The following is a 23,805-nucleotide window of genomic DNA, read 5'->3' as shown; positions in this document are numbered from 1 at the left end:
CAATGTGATGTTTGTGTATTGTATGTACGGTTGGCAAGGTCTGTCATCTCGGTTGTGGGCAACTGCAACTGACAAATAAAGGCTATCTCATCATCTCTCATCATCATCACTTGTTGAATGGCATAAAGAGACCACAAAGCAAATCTGGGGCTGACACACTGTCTGACACATACTCATGATTTCAGTGTCTTTATACAAATGATTTACAAATGAAAGCATAACATTTATGATTCAATTAGTTACCTGAAATCAAAACTTGAAATACTTAATCTGGTAATATTTTTTTGAAAATTACCAAGATGCTTCATTTTCACTAATTAGTAATGTTCATTCATACAGTTTTAAGTGGCGCTTGTTTGTGTTAGCTGATAACTGAGCACTAAACCTAAAGTAACCATATTTAAATAAAAGTTACTTCTTGTTTCAAAAAAACCGACATGACAGCAGCCTTCTTATACAGGCTACAGTTCTGACTAAAAGATTCAAGGCTGGACTAGTTTAATATTTAGATAAAATTGAGGAAATGTGGAACAATAAATCTTTATATGCTGCGCTAAGGTTTTTGTCAAGCCTAGTGACAAACTTCTGGATTTGAAACGCTCAACTCTGCTTTTAGAAAAGGAAAATAGAAAAACTTGTAGCAAAGTGAACAAAAATGGAGGATTTGAAAAGTTGTGAAAATATGTTACTGTGTAACTTCATTGCAATATAGAAGTGCAGTCAATAACCCTGTTGTGTACCTTTAATACATTTTATTAAAGGTACACTATAAGAGCAGCAGGTCAGATGCTACAGAGCATGTGAAAGTACTGATCAAAGGTTGTGAATATTTATGTACACTTTGTTTTTTATTTTTAATTAATACACAAAAATGTTCTCTTCTTTATCTTCATAGCATATTGTGTGCTGAATTTTGTGGTGAAAAATTATATTGGACATTTTTGGAAAAAGGCTGTAATATGATAAAATGTGAAATAAATGAAGCGCTGTGAATACTTTCTGTATGCACTGTACATATTAGGCCTGAATGTCTATAGAACACCACCATGAATAATTTTATTAAACATCACAAATCACTAACATTTCAAAATTTTACAGAGAAATATGATCTCTGGGACAGTAGATTTCTCCAACTATAGTCAGATATAATTATAATTCTGGCCAGCTCAAGTCCTGGATTAGTCATCAGACCCTGGTGACCTGTAACTCACTGGGCCTTCTCAATCTCCATTCATTAATTATAGAGTTCTTACTTGTAGAAAGAATAATGTCACTCTGGTTCCTATATTCAACAGATTAGTCTAAAGCAGTGAGGGACGGAAGTTAAAGTTTCTAAACTTAAATCAAGAGCTAACGACCAGCATGTTAGACCCAAGTCACACTGGTTATTAGACCAGATACAATTAGAGTGGCAGTGACAAAGTGCAAGAGGGGTGTGAGGGAAATGGAGTGATAGCTGAGAGAAATATAGAGGGAGGCAGAGAGAGCATGAGAGTTGAAGATAAAGAGACGGAGAGACTGCATAAAAATGACCCCTTTTAACTAATTAGCAGTGCTGCTAAGGGCCCTCTGAGAGTTGCCCCTGCTGCACCATGGCCCTATAGGTGTTGAGATCAACTCTGTGGCCACGGGGGCTCACAAGCAATGTGTGTCATTGGCGAACACCATCAGTCATAGAACAAAGGAGGCACCCAGGTCAAAGGCAGCAATACACTCCTGGATTTTGCTGCTCCACTCCTCTTCATTTCTGTCCCTGCCCCCCCCCCCCCCCCCCCCCCCCCCCCCCCCATACATTTCCTTTTCTATTAACCCTTTCCTCCTCATCCCTTCGTCTTCATCCCTTCTCCCCCTTCATATATCTCCCGATCTAGCGATCCTGTTCCTTTGTGTGTGAGTCAATTAGCTGGCCCTTTAGTTTTGATTTATAGAGCATGGGCCGCCTATGGCCTAATGGATGGCTGTGAATTTAATATGCAATGCTTTTGTGTGTGTGCATGTGTGTGTAAGACAGGGAGATAAATTAAGGACCAGGAGACACAATAGAGGTCACAGAGGTATCACTTGCTATACTGACCGTGTTTAAATAGTTGCTGGTCGGTCCCTCTCTTGAAAAAAAAAAATCTGCCTGTAATCCTGACATAATAGATTATGAACAATAATGGAGTGACTGGAGTGCTTGTTTAAAGTCTCTCAATATCATTAGCATGTGGAAATAATTAGTCCTTTCATAATGAGTGAAACCTGCAATTGTTATTTGTGCGAACAAAGGGCATCACCGGGCTGCAGAGATGATTCATCGGCTCATATTTTCATCCTCTTTGTTGCTGAGTTCAGAGATTAGCAGCACAGCCTGCCTTGGGGTAGCAGGAAGGAGAGGTCAGGATAGGTGCTAGCATACATCACAATCATCACCCTTATCATCATCGTCATCTGATTTTTGTAATTCACATGCTATGACCGGAGGCTATTTGCTCCAATACAAATCAAGAGGCCCTGTGTTGGTGGTTTACAGCAGGGTCATGAACTCTGAAGGCCAGATTTCACACTGTCTGAAAGGGGGCCTGTTAGTCCCTTTCTGCCCACACACACGGACAGCATATCATCACTGTCAGGTGGAAACATTTCATCTTCACAATGCCAATGCTCGCTTTTTTGGAACAAACATTTTCCTCCTTATGGAAAGGGGAAAAGATCTTGGAGATTTTTCTACACAGCACAGAGACATTTGATGATTTATCACTCATTCAGTGTCAGATTAAATTCATTTATATTTTAGCTTGACATATCTCACCCAACATAACTGCAGAAGACAAGCGCACACACACACACACACACACACACACACACACACACACACACACACACACACACACACACACACACACACACCCATCCCATGGCAATAGTGCTTTCCAACAGTAGGGGCCTTTCACAGAAGAACAGCTCGAGTAACATGACAAAAAGCCCAAGGCATTGACCCAGCCAGGGAAATTCCCCAGATCCCAATTCGATCAAGCATCTGTGGCATGTGCTTGAATAAGCCCAATCCACTGAGGCTCCACCCTAGAATTTAATGGATCTGCTTCCAATTTCTCTGTTTCAGACACTACAGGAGCTGCTCAGAGATCCCGTCTTCATGTTCTAACAGTCCTAACAGCTGTTTTGGGGGGCATAACATTAGGTGCAAGATTTTAATCCTGTGGATGGTCAGTGTGCATATCAAAAGTGTACTAAAATGGTAATATAATAATGCAGTAACATAGTAACAGTCAAAAGTTGGAGCACGCTCATGGTAGTTCTAAAAAATAGCGTGTGCCAAGAAATGTATAATAATAACAGGAATATGCTTTGAGAAAGGTTTATTTGTAGGAGGCCAAAATTTCTAACAATATTCCATCAAAATTGTTCTTTTCTTTTGTTTTCATCTTTTAGGTGAGTCATCCATGCATCCATCCAACTTTCTTTCTTTTAAAGAAGCAGAGATGTGCAGACCCCAGTCACCTCATTCAGTGGTGTAGCAATGCATGCTCAAGGCAGCTAAGAGACAACAGCTAGTTATTCTGTAGGTGTTCAAGGGGTTATAGTATTTGCCCATATCAGCTCACCTAGCTCATTTCCATGTGAGGAACTAAGCGCCTCTACTTTCCGTATGACCAAGCCTCTCCTGAATGGCTGAGATCAACCCCAGGGGAAGACATGCTTTCAGGCTGAGGCTGGTTTTCAGGGCATTAAAATGTAATACTGTAACAATAATGGTTTGATAAACAAACAGTGCTGCTTTTTAGACTGAATGGTACACTGTCATTATTCGACTGACGTAATGTTGCTGATGTGGTCAGGATGCCTATGGGTGTTCAGTCAGGTGTGCAGTCAGTGTTTTGCATTTTAGCTTGAGGATTTTCATACTGTCTTTGTGATAGCCTTTGCTGAGCTGTTATGGATTTTTTTTCCCACAATGATGATCACTTTTTAACACAAAGTGACTCCTGTAAAAGACACCAACCATAAATACTTCTCCCAGTATTTCCATGGTTGACATTAAAGTTATTAACTAATCTTTGTAATCAAACATGTTGTTTTGCAACGTACAGCGAAATCATCAGGGCCAAAAAATACATTTCCCTAAAACTTACAGGTAAAGGATATTTTTATGTCTCGCCAACAAATTATAGGTATGGCTCTGCAATTTAGTGTAATAATTTATTTCTAGACTGAAACTCCATTGAGGATTCTGAGAACTTTTAATGATCAGAAGATCACATACTGGCTGATATTACATCAATTTTAAAATCAAGGTAAAAGATGAGTCGATGCTCACATGGGATTTATAAGGTATACATGTTATGGAAACAGCCCAGCAACAGCAGATGTATAACTGTGGTGGCTGCCCTGGAGGGCCACTGATAATACTCAGTCTAAATTACCTCATTAAGAGACCTTTGTTTTTTACCTTTTTCATCTCGGTGAGACATCTACAAAGCTGCCACTTCTTTCATCAGAGGTGATGAAAAATCACCATTTCTTTTTCCACACACAGTGGCTGCAGAGTACGTGCGTTCTTGGACGTGAGCAGAGATTATTAACAGTTTAATGGCTAACAAAGCCTGACAGGTGCTTCACTCACTGAGATTAAGGACCAGTGGGTTAACGACCCTGTGGGTGAGACTGTCATAACTCACAATAAGACCATTAAAGTGATATTACTGAGAAAGACTTTGGCTGATATGGACTCAACTTCCCAACAAGGTGGCACTAGATTGAAGGTTCCTGTCATTTTTCTCTCCCCCCCCTTCGCTGTAGCGCTGTAGAAATGTGTTTCAAATAAAGACTATCAGAAAGACACAAAGGAAGACAAGGAAGCTTTTGTTCTTTAAACATAAAAGACAATATGGGAAAACGGTCAACATACAACACTCCTAATTATATACTAGGTTTTATTTTGGAGAAGTATTATTTAGACAGTTACATTTGATTGGCTGCTAAAGGTGCACACAGCTAGTTAAAATGAAGAACAAAGAAAAAGGGAGGCACATTCTTGCACTCAGAGAAAGACCGGTTAGCCAGTAAAAGTTGCAGGACAATAGAGACAAAGCTCTGACAGGTACCTCTGTAGTTCACTGCTCCCCTCTGGTGGTCAGGACGGGATGCTGCAGTGCTTAGTAAGAAACAGAACAAAGAAAGCAGAGATGAACAATAGAGTTGACAGCAGGCAGCAGTAACAGAGATCAGATACTGCTGATCTGTGGCTCTGATAGTAACCATTAAACAGCAAAGACAAGGAGAGTGCCAACAAGTGTGAGCAACGTTTTAATGTGGTGACAGTAACTGAACATATGCAGAGTGTGGTTCATCATATAAAATAAGTGTACTTTGTTAAGTCTTGTAATAATATTTCCAAAAGATGCGAGAGAGAGGCTGTGTACAATGCTGAACAGGGCAGTTTGCAAATCTATGAATGTTGAAGACATCAAAAACAGAAGTAATAAAATAATGGAACAATTGTATCGTTTATTTGTTCATTTATTAGGATTTACTGATTTCTTAAGACTCTGACCTATTTAGTTGTAGTAATGTAGGATGATGTATGCAACATATGTTGAGGTTGAGAAAACTTATTTTACAGGGCAGGTCTTGCTTATACAGATGGACTCAAAAATGATGGATGTGGCTGAGGAGATGGAGCAAGTCATCTTGAAGGATCCTGGGGCGAGATAGTGAGCCCTAAGCTGGCCTGATGCATCTGTGCGTGTGTGTCAGCAGATTCACCTTGCTTATTATGCTCTGATTTCAAACACCAAGATGGGAACGGTAAAAGTGTTCAGCTCGAGTACAAATGGGACCTCAGAGTTGGATGGTAAAGTATATGAACAGCTCAAACATCAACAAGTTTCACACAGCGTGACACAGCTGCAAGTTTTGACGAGCTAGAATTGAAAGGTTCTGTCTTTCTAAGTCGAATACTGCGCTACCTACAGCACCTTTCGGTCTTCACTTTAATCTGTTGTCCTAGGATTTGTGGGTTGTTTTAATCTTGTCACAGGTTTAAAGGTCTATTGCAAATTCATTTTTCAATGCTGTGAAAAACCACAGACACATACGTCAAGCCACAATCTAAAAAAACAACAACCTCAATAACAAATGAGTAAACAAGTTAATGACCTCTATCAGTCTGGAAAGGGTTCAAAAACACATTTCTAAGGATTTGGGACTCTAGTAAACCACATGGACAGCCATATCCACAAATGAAGGAAATGTAAATGATATATGTAAGTGTGATGAATATGTAAAAATGTACAAAAGGAAAAAAAGAAAATCCACTGCTTTGAATGTGTCCCTGTCCCTGCAGGGTTCACAGCTGCCACCTAAGCAGCACCACACCTTCACCTGCAGTCACCTGTATCCTCCAAGACACACCCAGCACTCCTCTTGCTCCACCAAGAGGAAACAAATTTCAGATTTGTGATCTCAGACATGCACTTTTTACCTGCATCTCTGGAAGTTCCTGGAAAGAGATAAACTAAAGAGACAGATGATCATTTGTGTTTAAGTTTCTGCTGCATTTTTAGTCACTATTTAATTCAGAAAGCCAACTGGTTTAATTTTTCTCTACTTTGGTTTTACAGAAAGAGGTAAGATCGCTGCCACTTTTGAACTTTATCTTTTCTCTAATTTTCCTTTTCATAACCTTCCAATAACATTTGCGTGTGTGTTAGATAAGAGTCCTCAGTAATGTAAGTACAAAACCCTAAAATTAATTTCCTCCTTTTGCAGATTAAAATGTGCTCCTTCATGTTTCTCAAATTCATGATGGTGCTATTCAACTTCTTTATCTTTGTAAGTATGTTTCCACTCTGATTACACATACAGCATGACTAGGAAGATGTTGAGGCATGGTTGTGAGACACTCATTTACTGAGTGACATTCGTAGAAAAAAAGTAAAAAAAACAAACAAACAACCTGGAAAATAATTTCCCTTTCCCATTCAGTGCAAAAAGAGATGTTACATAATCATCTCTGACCACTCTGAAGGCCTAAATAATACTTTTTCTATACCAAAGATTTTGCCTGGTTGTTGCAATTTTTACCTCATTAACTTTAAAGGCTGTACATTAATTATGCCACGTACATCTTCACCTCAGTCTTACCAATGTTAAGCTAAGTTTGCTTGGGGTCTGGGCTCACTTGGGTTCTTGCTCTCCCAGGTGAGCTATAGATGAGATATAGCATGAGCCATTTTCCTCAAAATGGAAATCATCGGCTGAGTGCTGCTTGATAAATTTGGTGCAGCAGCTCTCAAGGTGCGGCGATTGTGATGTCCGTCTGAAATCTAAGACAGCACAGGAGAATGATGTAACAGTTATTTATTGGTCATGAAGATCTTGCTTTAATGTGAACGCTCAAACATATTTTTGCAACTGCAGCTCCCTTCAAAACATATCTAAAGCAGACGTTTTTTCAAGAACTAAACCCTGTTGTTCATAGTGGCAGGAGAAAACTAAATAAGTGAGCACGTATAGGAACATTAAAGGATAGCAACTAAGACTGTGTTTCCTTATCTTCAGTGATAAATAAATAGTGTGAGTACATATGCATAAGTATTAAATGTAGTAAAAGCGAGAGCTATGAGCACACAAGCCCCTTCCTGCTGTTCAGGTGCATACAAGGTCCAGGTAATCAAATGCTAGTTAAAGAGAGATAAATCTCATAGGGAACAGGGAAGCAGCTAAAATATGTCACATCGGACAGAGAAGTGAAATGAGGGGCAGCTCAAAAGCCCAGTTATTTCAAAATGCTAATCATGCAAAACTACTATAGTAGAGTCCAAACAAAATCTGAATCTCACACTTAATAATCAAAGTGTTTAACTGTTCAAGATTATCTTAACATATGATTTGTACTTCTCCACTGAATCTTCTAATCTGTGAATGTGTTGCTCATGATCAAAACACTAGTAAGTGGCTTGAGAGTGTGCTAGGACAGCGGTCCCCAACCCCCGGGCCTCGGACCGGTACCGGTCCGTGAGTCGTTTGGTACCGGGCTGCGAGAGTTGAGGCTCAGGTGTGAAATGTATGGTTTTCAGGGTTTTTTTCGGTTTTGAGCGTTATTTTGTTATCGTTTTTATCGTTGGGTCTTTTCACGTGTGTTATGAATAAATCTTCTTTTTTCGGTACCGGTACTAGTTTTATTTCGTTGTATTTATCCGCGACACCTTAAAGGCCGGTCCGTGAAAATATTGTCGGGCATAAACCGGTCCGTGGCGCAAAAACGGTTGGGGACCGCTGTGCTAGGAGAAACAGCAAGCCTCCAGGATGGCACATCAATATGTTGCATTGCCAGGAGTTGGACTACCTGCCCAATGTCCGTAGGTTCCACGTAACACCTCATGCTACCAGTAGTTACACCGGCCCTAAAAGGAAAACTGGTGAACTAGTGGGGATATCTCATTTTGGCCCCTCTAGTGAACCCGTTGTTAATTTTATAAACACCAATGGAGCTGAAATGTATTAACAACCTTCTCTGCATCAGTACTGACTGATGGTATAATTGTTTAATGTGCGCATTGAAGAAGATATCCTGGTTAAAAATGACTCCAAGATTCCTCACAGTGTTACTGGAAGCCCAGGTAATGCCATCCACCATGTGTACACCATGTTTTTATACACCAAGACTTTAGGGAAGAGTAGAATCCTCATGGTTTTATCTGAATTTTGAAACAGGAAATTAAAGCATCTAGGTCTTTATGTCTTTAGGACATTCCTGTAGTTTAAGTATTTGATGTGTGTCATTTGGCTTTCTTGATAGATAAAGGTATGCATCATCTGCATAGCAATGAAAATGTATGCTACATCCTCTAATGATATGGCCTAAGCGTCCTAGCACAGATACCTGTTAACCTCAGTGTGTGAAGAAAACTCTCCATTTACATGAAAAAAACTGGAGTTTATAGATGGATATGATTCAAAACACTGCAGTGCAGCAACTTCATTACCTATGGCATGTTGTAATCTCTGTAATAAAATATTATGGTCAACAGTGGTGAAAGCTGCACTGAGCTCTAGCAGGGCAAGCATAGAGACAAGTCCACTGTCAGAGGCCATAAGCAGATCATTTTTGATCTTCACTATTGCACTTTTTGTATGTGATGAGTTCAATCAAACCAGTTAGCTGTTTTACAACTACTCTATAATTTACCTTATAATTAGGCCAATATCCAAAATTATAACTCCTGGGTCAAGTGATGGCTTTTTAATACTGCCACCTTAAAGGGCTGTGGTACATAGCCCATTAATAAAGATAAATCTATCTGTCTATTCTTCTATCACTTTCCAAGCTTTTCAAAGTGAACTAATTCCCCTGAGGTTCTCTTTTCATTCCCACTGTAGCTTTACTCTCCCCTTATTGGAGCCTTTGTTTCTCATTCTGCAGCCTGTTATTCAGTCACAGTCCACTAACTGTAAGACTCTTTCTGTTTCTATAGATGACAAAGATATTGTTTCTCCACCACTAGCACCAATTCTCAGTCTCATAAAACCTGGTTTACTCCCATTCCCTTTGCAATGTAGATCCTGAAAAAGACATCCAAATGCATATAACACACCGTCAAAGGTCTCAAAAAAGGTGAAAACTGTGCCAGCTGTGATAAGTGTATTTATAGCTGGCACACTTTTCACTTTTTTGTAGATGGGGCATGATGGTGACAGAAATGGGGTTTGAGGGGAAATATGCTTCTTGCATTACATTTAGTCGACAATGCTATGATGAACTGAACAGGCTGAAGAGACACCCCAGAGTAAGAGGTGGAGAGTGAAAACAAGAATAAATGAGAGAGTCAAAAACAAAGAGAATGTGTAGGAAAGACAAAGACAGGAAGCAGGAGATTTTTCCCATAAGGGACATGTCAGTGTCTGAAAGAGTGCTGGAGTGTGGAGTGCTGGTTCCTGATGTGGAGCAGAAGGGGGTCCCATGACTGAAACCAGTCTGATAGAGCCTGACTGCTCATATGAGGCTTCAAAGTAGGGTGAGTGGAGGGTGAAATACACAGAGGGGAGGGAGAAGGTTAAAAGGGTATAAAAGAAAGTGAAGAGAAAGTCAAAGATGGAGACATGAAGGAGGAGCCGGAGAGATCATGGCAATTACATTTTATTTATAGAGCACATTTTATCATACATACATATAGTTAGAGTTCTGCAAAGATAGCATTACAGTAGTTTGTTAGCAAATGCAAGTAGAATCAAAGTACAACAGCTATCTGGTGAACAGAAATTCACCAGAAAGTATCACGCAGCAGTGAAATCAGCAATTGAATTGACTACTGACTTATGACAGCAAGACATGATATAAAATGTGATCCAATTTTAAATTTGCCATAACTCTTTGTCATGTTAATGAAAATGTATTAAATATTTTTACATGATTAATACAGCAGCAAGACAACATCACATTTAGCCCTTATCATATTGACCTTTTTGTTATCCATATTTATCTCGCTCACCAAACCTAGAGACTAATATTCACTGGGCTTCACTTTGATGTTGTGTTGTAAAGCACCTGGAGATAACAGTTTCTGTGAAACAGTGCTGTTAACTACTAAGCTATTCGGTGAATGCCCATGGGGATACTGGACACATACGTAGTGTCCAGTTTTTGTAAAGCTGGAGATGGAAAAATTACACTGCAGTCCATAAAATTAATGGAGGATAGTAACATTCTCTCTTTGTTACGGGCAAAGCGGTAATCCTGGAGCCTTCCTCCAGAAACCTGAAGGCTGGCTTTCTCAAACAGCATTGGATGATTATTGAATCGGTTCCTGGTCAATGAGCCTGTGTGAATTAAAGGTAGTGACATAAAGATGCTGTCATTTTGCAGATGCCTTCACACAGGTCAGAGAAACTACTGTATATTAATCCCAGAGGGAAACTGAGTTGTCATAGCAGCAAATATACACCAAACATCAAGCACTCATATAAAATGAGTGTAGAAACAGAAATATTGATAGAATAAATATTAAGAAATGTTAAGAATAATAAATATTAAGATAAATACATAAATAGAGATAGGTATAAACATAAATATACATATAAATAATAGCAGCGGGAAGGAAAGACCTACTGTAACGTTCCCTCAACAACGAGGTTGAAGGAACCTGTTCCTGAAACTGCTCTTCAGATTGTCCAGTGTGTTATGGGGGGGGGGGGGGGGGCTGCATCATTGCCTGCGGTCTTGCCAGCATTCTGTCACTGATCACCTCCTCCAGGGTGGCGAGCTTCATGGCAACAACAGACTCTGCCTTCTTGATGAGTTTGTTCAGTCTGTTTGTGTCCTTTGCTTTGATGCCTGCAACCCAGCACGCTACAGCAAAGAAGATGGTGCCTGCAACAAGAGACTGATAAAACATATAGAGCAGCCTGCTGCAGACATTGAAGTTAATTGGGATTTTTATAAGATGGAAAGAGGAAAAGAACTTTTATTTTTACCCTCAGGGGCTGCTGGCATGAAATCTAGACACAAAGACTACTACACTGTCTGGTGACACCTCTGTTTGGATTCATAACACATCATTAAATAGTCGGAAATTGTGGTTGAAAGAATTTATCTGTTGTCTGTAATGCTCATGCATCAATCTAATTGGTGCAGCATGTAATGTTTTGTAATGTGGTTTCTTAAGTAACGGCAATGGCTATATCCATAGGGAGGCTTACTTGATTGTGGACCAGTGTGAGACACTACAGGTTGAAGACTTCATGAACCAAGCAGTTTTTTTTTTATATTTTAAGCTGGTTTCCTTCTATTAGGCTACATAGCCATTTTTCTCATTAGTGCAAAGAAATATCCAAGATACACATTTGGGTACTTATTTGACTACACTCTGTGTATTAGAAATATATGCAAATTAGTGCATAATAATGATGATGACCCTATTTGTCTTTTCAAACATAAAAAATGCAGGAAACATAAGGAATGCTACAAGTAAGTGTCATTGTAGTAGTTATTTCATAATTTCTTTTTACCTGTAAATACTACTTTACAGTTAACATTACAATGCATAGCTTAAGCTACAGTCACCCTGGGGAAAGCAGTAATCTGATATAACAAGATCAGCGTGAGGCTGTCTGTCTGAGATTATAACTTGTTGATTTGTCAGCTCTGTTAAAAAAAACAATGTAACCAATTAATGTATCCAATAATACAATTTAAATGATTCTGTACTAGTAGAATACATTGAAAATAACAGTGAGAGTGAGGGAAACAGAAACGGACATACTATGTTAAAATTGATGCACTGCTCTTGACGCATGGCAAAGTAGATGCAGAAGTCAATAAAGAAATAAAAAAGTGAACTGAACAGATCATCCCATTTTCAATTAAACAATTTAATTTACTTATTTTGTCAAATGGGAATTACTTGCACATACTTAACAGAAATTTGCAATGAACACAATTTTTTCTTAAGTGTACAGTATATGGATCTTGTTTCTCCTACAGATGGGTGGCCTCACTCTGCTGGCATTGGGGATCTGGGTGAGCAGTGATGGGGCTTCCTTGCTACAGATCTTGAGACCTTTCTCCAAACAAAGTACCCAGGTGGTCAATGTTGGCTTCTTTTGCATTGTCATCGGGGCTGCGCTGGTGCTGCTGGGAATCTTGGGCTGTTATGCAGCCCATAAGAAGAGCAAGTGTCTACTCCTTACAGTAAGTGGACAACTCCTGCTTTAGACGATGGCTAATAAAGTACCTGAACACTGGCGTAACAAATAAGTGTGTAGCAAACAGTAACAAATAGGAAAAGAACAAATACTGGAAGGAAAACCATAGGGTGCACGCAGAGTCACTCTCTGTGTGCATTCAGATGGAGAAACTCACTTGGTGTGCAGAATTTTGAAGCTGATAATGAGTCACTAACAGATTTTCCAGGCTCCGGAGGCCTAGACAATCTTCTAATATTTTTACTACCCTGTCACGTCAGTCACTGATATCATGCACAGTTTCAGGTAGTCGTTTCAGTCTGTCTTCAGAGTCAATAAAAGTTTGTCACCTGTAATTGCTTAAATATTATTTCAGTGGAATCATATCTCAATCACATCTCAATGGAAAGTTTGAGCAACTAAAGAAATAAGACTAAATGTTAAACTTCAATTCATTAGATGGAATAAAACAGCAATCATGGATTAATAATCCATATATGTATTGCTTCACTGCTTTTAAATGAGGACACTGATATTAAGATCAAAAACACTAAAAATGATACTGTGTGGTTTCATGAAGTGGCCCACATTTTTTTTGGTATCCCACCCATCCTTGCTTTTACACTGGGTTCATCAGCCACCCTCCTTCCTCATCCATATCAGCAACACCACCAACCCTTGTACAACACATTGTACATTATTACACTCATTAGCGAAGACGTTAACTACCTCTTAGCCCACTGCAGTGAGTAATGAGGAGCACAGGCAGCACATTTTGCCCCTGCAGCGCCCCCATCATGTCTACAGCTCCTGGTGAGTTGAATGACAGCAGAGGAGTATATTCTACAACTGGCATCACAGTTAGCAGCAGATATTTGGCCTACCTGAGAAACTGCTGTAATGAACTAAACATAATAAATGAAGATGGATCATCAGCTCTGTCCTTTCAGCATAGACCCGTGTACTCACTGTCCATTGATTTTACAACAATGCGACTATAGATAAGCTTTTTTTTAATCAGTATATTTGAAAAACCTTGACACATTCCCCTCTTCTTCTCTCCCTGCAGTTTGCCTCCATCATGCTCATCATATTCATTTCTGAAGTGGCTACTGGAGTCGTAGCTTTGACCTACACCTCGTTTGTAAGTTTTCATTTCCTGCATCCATCCTTTTTCTCTTTGTCCATTACTCTCATTCCTTTTCCTTTTCCTTTTTCTTTTGTCTTTTTTTATTTTTCTCATCTAGTTCTGCTTTTTCTCCCACCCTTTCACCTCATTGTGCTATTGTCTGGATTTTATCTCAATATAAATTTTCTATCTTAGCAGTGGACTATTATTGAATTATGGGCTTTATGTCCACCTCACTACATTTCTGCTACTTAATGACTCTGGGATAGCCTGGGGCTGTGTGCACTGTCTCTCACTTTGAACAATATATTACTCTGAAATATAAAACCTAAAGCATTTTATATGCAAAACAGCCTATTTAGATATGTGTTCCCCTCTGTCTGCCTTCTCTCTCTCTCTCTTTCACTCACATACACACACACTCACACACACACACCTGCATACATGCATACTCCATTTTCATTTAGTGCCACACCAAGTAAAAATTAAAAGGAATTCAAAGGCGCTGTGAAAAGGGAGGTTAGTGAAGACTGGGGTCCTAAGAGAAAATCGGTTGTTCCTGAAATTCCAGAGGCAAGAATGGTAATCTAATACTTGGCTTTCTGCAGCTGGGAAATGGGGAATAGAGCAGAGGGAACTCTGCAGTGCTTGAAAATTTCATTTAATTTGTTTGAACTTCTGCTATTGATAAACCAGTTTAAGCTGCAGGTACACACTGCAAAAAGTATCACAAAAAAGGACAAAAACAAGCAAAAACAAACAAAACAAGCAAAAGAAAGTCCTGTAGATTATAACTGCTAAAATATTTCCCAAAACCAAAAACTGGAGGACGTTTTTGGTTTTGGGAAAAGGCGATGGAAAAAGGTGCTTCGACTTACGAACATTTTGACTTACCCTCTGGAACGAATTAGTTTCGTAAGTCGGGGTTCCACTGTACAGTTTGACTGGCTCATTGTTATTTGCCAAGTGGCTGCTGCATTTATTTTCTTTAACTTACTCTAAATTTCTACTGATTCTTCTCTACTAATTTACTCAGTCACATACACATTCATACAGCATTTACTACTCTATGACATAACATTCTCATACTCTCATACTCACACACACTGACTCCAATGAATCAGTGTGTAACTCAGAGGGCAACGCATTATTTTGCCCAAGGATACTTCAACATACAGACTGATCCATCCACTATGCTCCAATTAGTTGATGACCTATTGTACCTCCTGAGACAGAGCTGCCCCATATCATTTGTATGATAATCCAGTGAAAACAACAATCTCATGTATAGTGATGATGACAAATGGTGTGCCACCTGGCTAACCTTTAGAATTGGTGACAAAGGGCATCTGCGGTGGAAACCAAACAGACTTATTGTTGGCCATTATAATTTACCATTTGCCCACCAGCAGGCCCATTTTACAAGGAGTTTTTAAATGTCAATAACTCTGTTACCATTTGTGCTAGAGACAAAATGCTTTGGAAAGAAGAAAAAGTGAGCTTTACAGGGATATTGTGTTATCATGGTAGCAAAAGACATCCACAAGGTAGTACTGTCTGAACATGGATGTAAAAAAAATCAGGTCTGATTAGATTATTTCACATGCGCTTCACATTTTCATATTCCTCAACCATTTTGGGCTAGAGAGAAAATTCAAATGGTTCCTAAAAGATGTTAATTATTTTTTCATTTTGCACCCAAAATAACAAAATAATCCATTGGACCTGTACAAATCTTGGCCAATAAAGGATAAACTACCTCAGTGATCTCGTCCCCAGACTCTGCTTCCTCTACAGAAGATGTGTCAGTGAGATTAAGGAGATCCTCAAAGTATTCCTTCCACTGGTTGACTATATCCTCAGTTGAGGTCAGGAACACCCTCTGCACACCAGATTTTTTGGCTTCAGCTACTGCTGAGCCACATTCTGTTTGGCTTGCCTGTACCCATGAGCTACTTCTGAAGTCCCACAGGGTAACCCGCTGTTCCGACCAGTTACACCCCTCTAGGTCTCACTGTTGTTGCCCACAGTGTTAAAGTCTCCCAGTAGGAGAAGGTTCGGTATTCTGAACTGCCATTCTGTGCATAAGCACAAATGACAGAACCCATTCTCTGACCCAAAAGGCAAAGGGAAGCGACCTTCTCGTTCATTGATGTATGTGTGTGCAAATACTTTAAAACTGAGGCTTTTGAATCAGCAGTTTTTGAACTAAATTGACATATATACATATATATATGTATATATATGTTGAGCGATTTAAATCTTTTATGCAGTTGCCCTGATGTTCTGTTAAAGATTATTTTTTGCAGTGTCCAGGTTTGCATTTAACTTCTTTCTCTGGGTGGAATGTAATATATTATGTTCCTGTTCAATCCTGAGTGTGCCACCTATCAAACAAAGAAGCTATAGGCAAGTGTGTTGGTGGTTGTCCTTGGAGACTGAACATTGAGCTGCTCTCCTGCTGTCGTTCTCTGAGTTTGTTAAATTCAATCTCTCCACTCTCATTTCCAAAAGCTGAGCAAACCAAAGCCAACCATGTAAACGGCAACTGGTGAGACACGTTTTGACAACAGAGAGCATGCTTGTCTAGAGAAAGTGAGGAGTGGGTCCAAGCTATTGCCTGAACCCCCATTAAATGTAAGATATAACTCAGCTTTGTTTTCATTAAAACAATTTAATGTGCTCTTTGTTATCTTTAGCATCATTTGTTCATTGCAGACATGGTAAGTTCCATCGTGGATATTAATGTGTGAGACCAGCTTTCCATCTCCTGCTTTTCATAAGACACAATAAACAGTATACCAGTGGAATAATGAAAATGGACAATATACATCTAATATGCATATATATAGCTGCCTGTGTAAATATGTAAAAGACAGAGGAGGGTACAAATAAAGGAGGATATAAATAAAGACCTGATCTATCATGTATTACTTATCTGCAGCATAAATCTGCCTTTTGGTTTCTGGGTCTCTGCTGCTCATCTAACCAGGAAGTCAATAACCTTCAGGTAGTCAGAGTAACTGAGATTTCCAGCATGTATTATGAGAAGCTGTCAGTGGTCGTTGTCATGGTTCTGTTTGTACAAAGTGACCAAAGTGGAGATATATTACAGGGCTGATATGATATGAGTTATGAGTACATGAAATAGATGTGCTGTGAAATAGATGTGCTGTGATGTTTAGTGACACAACAGTTGCGCCACTTTAATTCTTAATTCTTATCCTTACTTAGAAAATGTTTAAAAACCAAATGCCTTAAAAAAACAAACAAAAAACCCCAAAAAACAAGAGGAATATAAATGTATGTTGTACTGATACATGTACAACAGATTTTTTTTAAAAGTATTGAACATGCCACCAATTTTCTAAGTAAATATATTTCTAAATGTGCCATTAGCATGAAATTCTGATTAGATATTGGTAACATCCATTCTAACCCACACATGCAATAAACCAAAACATACATGTCCATGTTACTAAACAGTATTGAGCGCATTAGAAAGGGTAATTTCACCATAGACCAGCCATGGTCAGGTGTTCCCCACAAGAGTTCACACAGAGCAGTGAACAGAATTCTCAGAAGGGTTAGAAGAGTCAGAGTTTTCCAAGAATCAAGGACCACTTCTGGAAAGCTACTTCTTGCTGGCACGTATGGACGTATCCAGTGGCACAGTGCTCCCAACTACCGTCTTATTGCATCTTCCAGCAATGCACTGATCATTTTTAGACATCAACCTCAGACAGAACCCGGACTTTACTTTGGATTGGACAGACAGTATCCCACCTGAGTTTGTGAGACCACCGAGTGCTCTGTTGCTTTTTTTAGGAACAGAAGGCGACACATAGGTGGTGAAGCCACGTAGGTGAAGCCAACGGCAAGATGTGCTTCATCATATTTTCTAATCTTTGGCTTGGACAGAAGTTGGTTTGGAAACATATTTGGCGATGTTTGGAAGCCCCCCAAAAAACTCTGTCCATTATACTAGCAGTATCCAAGCATTCTCTTTTTTTTTTTTATTATCATACCCCCCCCCCCCCCCCTCCCGCAATGGCTCTGTTCCCCCACTTTGGGAACCTCTGCGCTAACCCAACAACCCGCTAACCCAACGAGCAAAAACATGACTAAATATGACAATTATGACAATTATGACAACTAACCCACTCCTATGAACAAATGAGTATATCACTTTCTTTGGAATTAGTTGCTTTGATTTTTATTTATTGCTTTCTTCTTAACATGTATGCCATACAAGAAAAGATACTGTTAATTATTTGAAAAACAGCAACATACTATAGAGCAAGAGATCACTAATTTAATAAAAGATGAAGGTGGAGATTTTGATCATGTGTAAATGTGTTCATACCACTCTACATTGATAGATGTACAGTGCTAACATCTCCTGCATCACTGAACTGTGTATTACTTCAAGCTCTTTGTTGCTTATCCACTGTGTGTGTGTGTGTGTGTGCGTGCGTGCGTGCGTGCGTGCGTGCGTGCGTGCGTGCGTGTGTGGGCGAATGCACGTGTATGCATCCAACAGAAAGTGACAAGGCGCAGGGCAATTGACAGTATTGAATTAGCCTCCTAGTAATATATCTTTCTGATTTTAGCCTCACTTGGGGGGCACATTTAATCGTGACTTGTATCGCAGCATCCCCTTGGGATACCCCATGTATCCCATTCACTGTGCACGCATTCAAACATGTCCACCCACACAGAGAAGCTAAAAAGAAAAGAAAATAGGGCTGTACATGGCTACATGCATTTAGAGTACATTTCTGACCCTCCCTACCCATCAATTAGGTCTTTGTGACAGTACGTGATAGGTTTATTTATCAAAACAGAAATAGCAATCTGCAAAGGAAAGGAAACAAAGAAGGGAGGACATGAGGGCAAGCTATCCTTGTCATGATGCGGCTCTGTGCAAGCAGGAAAGGCAGGCAGGATCCAATTGCAGACTACACGGGGGCAAGAAAGTGAACTCAAAAGGCAGCTTTATTGCTGACACAAGGGGAAAACGATACAAAAGTAAACTGGGAAAATATAACCTAAACACACGGAGAGGCACACAAGTAAACACACAGCCATGGATCGCGACACGGAGCAAAGGAAGACACAGACACTAAATACAAGAGGGATAATGTGGGAAGTGAGGACACATCTGACACAGTTTACCTAGACATCACAAGACACTAAAACTAAACATAACAACCTAGCGAGTATAGATAGAAAGGATTGTCACTGGGTAATTTTGACCCAGTGACTTTAGAAACAAAATATAAAATTCAGACTAGATGTGTCCAGTGAGGATATATTTGTTTATATATGATGTCAGTAAATCAGTTTTTTCCACAGGCTGAGGGGATCTTGAGAGCGTGGGCGACTCCTGCTCTACAGAATCAATATGGTAATGATCCTGCTGTCACTAAGCTCTGGAACAGCACCATGACACAGGTACAGGATATTGTGTTTTCCTATTCTTGTTATATGTGTTTAGAACTTTATATATATAAACTGTATATACATTCACCATTGATTTATGTATACCTGCTTAACTGCATATTAACATATATATCTGTTCTGCCAATCACATGACAGAAACAAATGCATTTAGTCATGTACAAAAGTGGTTTAAGGGACTTGAACATGGCATAGGTGCTGATCTGAGTATTTCAGAAATCGCTGATCTACCTGTATTTTAGAACATAGTCATCCTACAGACAATGATCTTCAAAAGAGAAAATATCCAGGGAGTGAAATTCCTTGAATGTTGGAAGTCAGACAAGGTTGGCTGGGATGCTTTCAGCTGGTAGGAAAGCAACACTAACTCAAATAACAGACAATTGCAAACACATTGTCTTGTCGGATGAGTCTGGATTTCTGCTGCCTGAACAGGATCTAGTAACCATTACAAACATCCAACAAAGAGTGTCAAGCATGAACAGCACCAGTTGGACAGTACCAGGCCCCAACATGATTCACATCTGCTTGCTGAAGAACTAACTGCACTCCATGAGCACCTGGCAGCAGAAATGAACCGGTTGATAATGGACAACACGTAGCTGGAATGGATAATTGAAGGCTGGACAGTGCTGATCCCCAATGTTCACAGATCCTTGGGGATCAGAGGGGCAAAACATCAGCTACTGGTAAACAGAGCAGTTGTTCAAGATGCTCTCCCCCCACTGTTCTTTGTAGGCCTGAACTCTTTAATCCCAGGTGATTGACAAGACTGATTACACACACTGCTTACAGAATAGAGCAATCGTTAGCCACCTCCTCTACATGGATGATATCAAGCTGTATGCCAGGAGTAAACAGGACATCGATTCACTTATCCATCCCACCAAGATCTACACCAGTGACAGTGGAATGCTATTCGAACTGGAGAGGGAACAAACAAAGAGAGTGATGGTAGTCAGAACTGAGGGGATTGCAAAACCAAAAGGGAACATTGCAGACACTAAGAATAGCGAGAATTACAGGGCAATCTCACAGGGATGTGGGAATCATGAAGCGGCTGCCAGGAAAGTTGCAACCACCAAATACCTGCAGAGACTAAGGCAAGTCCAGAAGAGTTAGCTGAAAGAGAAGAATGAGATTTAGGCAAGTAACACCTACACCCTGCTGGAATATATGTCTGAAAGAGGAGATAGAAACCACTAACATCAAGACAAGACAGTGCCTTTAAGAAAGGACCATTATGTAGATAACCCTCTTCACATATTTTCCTGCGGCATGAATAACACAAGAATGTCATCCTTCTTTCAGCTACATTGCTGTGGTTTCTCCAACTACACTGATTTCATGGGCTCTAACTTCCAAAATGCAACTGGAGGCAGCCTGCCTTCCATCTGTTGCAGGACCAACAACAACACTTGCACCCCAGCCCAGGCAGAGTACAGCAATGTGCAGGTGAAATTACCATATTATACATTGTGCAGCTCTGGCATGAAAACAATGACAATTCAAACAAGCTAGTGTTTAGCAGGAATACTGTTTGCCATGCTCTGTGGCGTTCCAGGTCCAGTTCACTGATATGTAGCAGACAACTGCCAGCTACATATGTAGCTGTTAGTGACCACTAATTAGAATCAAAATAGAATCAAAAGAAGTGAAAACAAATATTCTGTCATGCTATGAAGTTGTCTGGGGACTGTGGGCCTGGAAGTAAAGCAGGTTTCCTACTAATTTGAAAGTTGGTAGTTTGATTGTCAGTTCCTCCGGTTCACATGTTGAAATATCCTCGGCCGAGATTCTGATGGCTTTATATTAGAGTATGTGTGCTAGACAAGATGGTATGGCATAGAATAAAGCACTGTATGAATGTGTGAGTGATTGGGAGTATGAGACTTGTATTATTAAACTGCATTTCGAGGGTTTAATTCTAGAAGAAAAGTGCAATTTAAGTATGGTTGTTAGATAAGAACTTACTATAGAGACCAAAACCTGTAAAAGACCTTTTTAATGCTGTAATATTAAATATTTTTACATAGACATAAATGGTGCTAAGCATAAATAAAGTTTATATTCCTGGTATTGAAACCATGCCACCCACATTGTAGTTCATTACTGACACATGTAGTGGTGTGAAAATGTGTGGAACATCCTGCCCAATGACAACAATGTCCAGTAAAAACAATGGAAACTGTCTACTGCAGCTATTTTTTTGTTTTTTGCCATACGTTTTTAAGCTTTAACATTTTTTCAGGTTAACTTATCTTCAACTGAAGTCTCATTGTAGCTCCTGCATGGATTGAAATTCCACAGTCATTCTTTTTGCATAACCTCAGAGCTATGCAAACAAATGAAAAACACCAAAACGTCACTAAGATTTTAACAGTGGGGGACCATGTATGTCTAAATTCTATGACGGTAGCAACAGTTAAAATATTTGATTCTGGAACAAGTGTTGACTGCCCCAAGCATCTTGATTCTGGCCTAGAAATGTAGTGGATTTTGAGCCAACCATTATTTTGCAGTTTTGCGATTGTTATTTTTGCATTAGTGTCTGCATGAGTGTCAGCCATGCGTGTTATGATGATGCATTAGGAATTAACCAGAGCCCATTTCCTATTAGGGCTGTTTTCAGCAGATCCTGATGATCATCAAAGAGAACGCTAGCACCATGGGAGGCACTGCTGCAGGAATTGGATTACTGGAGGTAAAAACTCATGCAAAGCTTAAGGATGCATTCAAAACCTGTTTATGTCATTCTGTTTGGACTCTTACACTTTTGTTTCTCCAGATTGCTGCCATATTGGTATCCATTAATTTGTACTGCCACCTGGATAACGAAGATAGCTGAGAGGTCTTCACAGAGAACATTTTGGGAGTGACAGATAATTTAATTAAAAATCAAATCTATATTAACATCACTCTTATTCTTTTTATGCAATAATTAGCTATAAAGTCATATTTATTATGTAAAGAAAACATCATATATAAGTTTCTGTTAGAAGTAGTACACTTTTACCAATATCATCCTTGGTTTTCAATGTTGCCTTTTCAAAAAGAATGTATGTATAAAATAAAATATTTCAAACATTTGTTGAATATGTTTCAGTGTTGGGTTATTTTTTTCAACACCTTTTGGGTTTTGCTTTTTTTTTAATATCCACATTTAGTGGCCACAGTTTCAGATCTGCAACAAAAGTCAGAAAGTCAACTCAGTATAAGGACCTAAAGGTAGAAGCAAACGAAAAACTGTGAGCTGAAGAGGTTCAGTCAGCGAGCACCCAGAACAAAATGATTTAGTTTAACTAACAAAAACCTTTACCCATATTTACCCATATTTAGTGGAGAGTTGAACAAAAGTCTGCTGTGGAAACAAATTGCTTCAGGTGACATATGCTAAATGTGATGTGAAAGAAACGTAAATGGCGGACATGACATCATATTGACGATGAAAATGAAAATCTAAAGTACTGGAATTTACAATAAATGTTTTTTTTTTAAAAAGGATTTTTAGATAGGACCAATGCCATTTGCATTATATATGATTCCTCTATGGAGTATAATTAGAAGGCCTTGCATAACAATGCCACAACACAAGAATGTGGATGACATATGCAGCTTGAATTGTTCATGAAACCACATAACACGCACCAATTATTTAAACTACAGGAATGTCTTAAGGACAAAGATGATCATTAATGTCCTGCTTCTAAATTCAAGCCTTCAGCTGATCCAAAATGCTGCAGAGTACTGATGTAACTTTTTGGCTTCTTCTCACTGGGTCCCTGTTAAATCCAGAATCAAATTTCTAGATGACGGCGTAGTCTGAATGTTTATGTTTTCTCTGTATTATTGTAATATTGCAACTTAATATTTTTACCTTTTTAAGACATTTTTTCTCTATTTTAATTTCAACTGTTTATTCACTGCTCTTGAATTAATGCTTTCAAACATTATCCATTAGCCTTGTTCAAACAGTCATTTATAACCAAAAAATAACAGCAAGAAGTACAGACATGGCTGACTTTCAAATGAAAAAGGAACAGCATGTAAGATATTTGATCAAATGAGATCATGTTATATTTATTACACAGTTATACTACAAGTTGTAGAGTTCTGTATAAATTGATTGAGTTCCTTCTGTCATGGCTGCAGTTGTGTAGTGAAGTGAGAGTGAGGAGACCCTTAAATTTTCAGCAGGCACACTAATCTATAATTTAGATGATGCATGAACAAAATGTCTTTGTATGCTATGAAACATGTCACTCATAATGATGAATGCACAGAGAATTTCCATTCATCTCTGCAACTGCTCTTGTTCCCACAGAACCCCCTCATCTGCACCATTTCAAAGTTTAACATCTAACTGATCTGAGACCACGGGTGAAGATCCTTTTCTTTTGCTTTTGTTACAAAGTCATTTGAAAATAATAATAATAATAACAATAATAATAATAAATGAAAGATTAAAGAATACTATCACTGACATGCAATTCAATTCAGATCCCCCTTGTCATGCCCAAATAATCTCA

General features: G+C 39.1%; 1 protein-coding gene across 1 annotated transcript; it reads left to right on the top strand.

The window, feature by feature from the left end:
• Positions 1-6,777: 6,777 nt before the first annotated feature.
• Positions 6,778-22,198, top strand: tspan1 (tetraspanin 1). Its single transcript, XM_085387844.1, has 7 exons — positions 6,778-6,834; positions 12,485-12,691; positions 13,754-13,828; positions 19,172-19,270; positions 20,588-20,731; positions 21,897-21,980; positions 22,065-22,198. The coding sequence occupies exons 1-7, from the start codon at positions 6,778-6,780 to the stop codon at positions 22,122-22,124; spliced, it is 726 nt and encodes a 241-aa protein (XP_085243970.1). The 3' UTR covers positions 22,125-22,198.
• Positions 22,199-23,805: the final 1,607 nt, after the last annotated feature.

The sequence above is a fragment of the Rhamphochromis longiceps genome, linkage group LG17, assembly GCF_057381845.1.
Source record: "Rhamphochromis longiceps isolate RC_006_pf linkage group LG17, R_longiceps_female_GT1.1, whole genome shotgun sequence".
NCBI lineage: Eukaryota > Metazoa > Chordata > Actinopteri > Cichliformes > Cichlidae > Rhamphochromis > Rhamphochromis longiceps.
This window is presented reverse-complemented; position numbering and strand designations above follow the sequence as displayed.

Coding starts and splice junctions, on each gene's coding strand:
- tspan1 (XM_085387844.1), top strand. CDS start 6,778: ATGTGCTCCTTCATGTTTCTCAAATTCATGATGGTGCTATTCAACTTC. Junction 20,732..21,896: donor CAGAGTACAGCAATGTGCAG/GTGAAATTACCA, acceptor ATTTCCTATTAG/GGCTGTTTTCAGCAGATCCT. Junction 21,981..22,064: donor CAGGAATTGGATTACTGGAG/GTAAAAACTCAT, acceptor TTGTTTCTCCAG/ATTGCTGCCATATTGGTATC.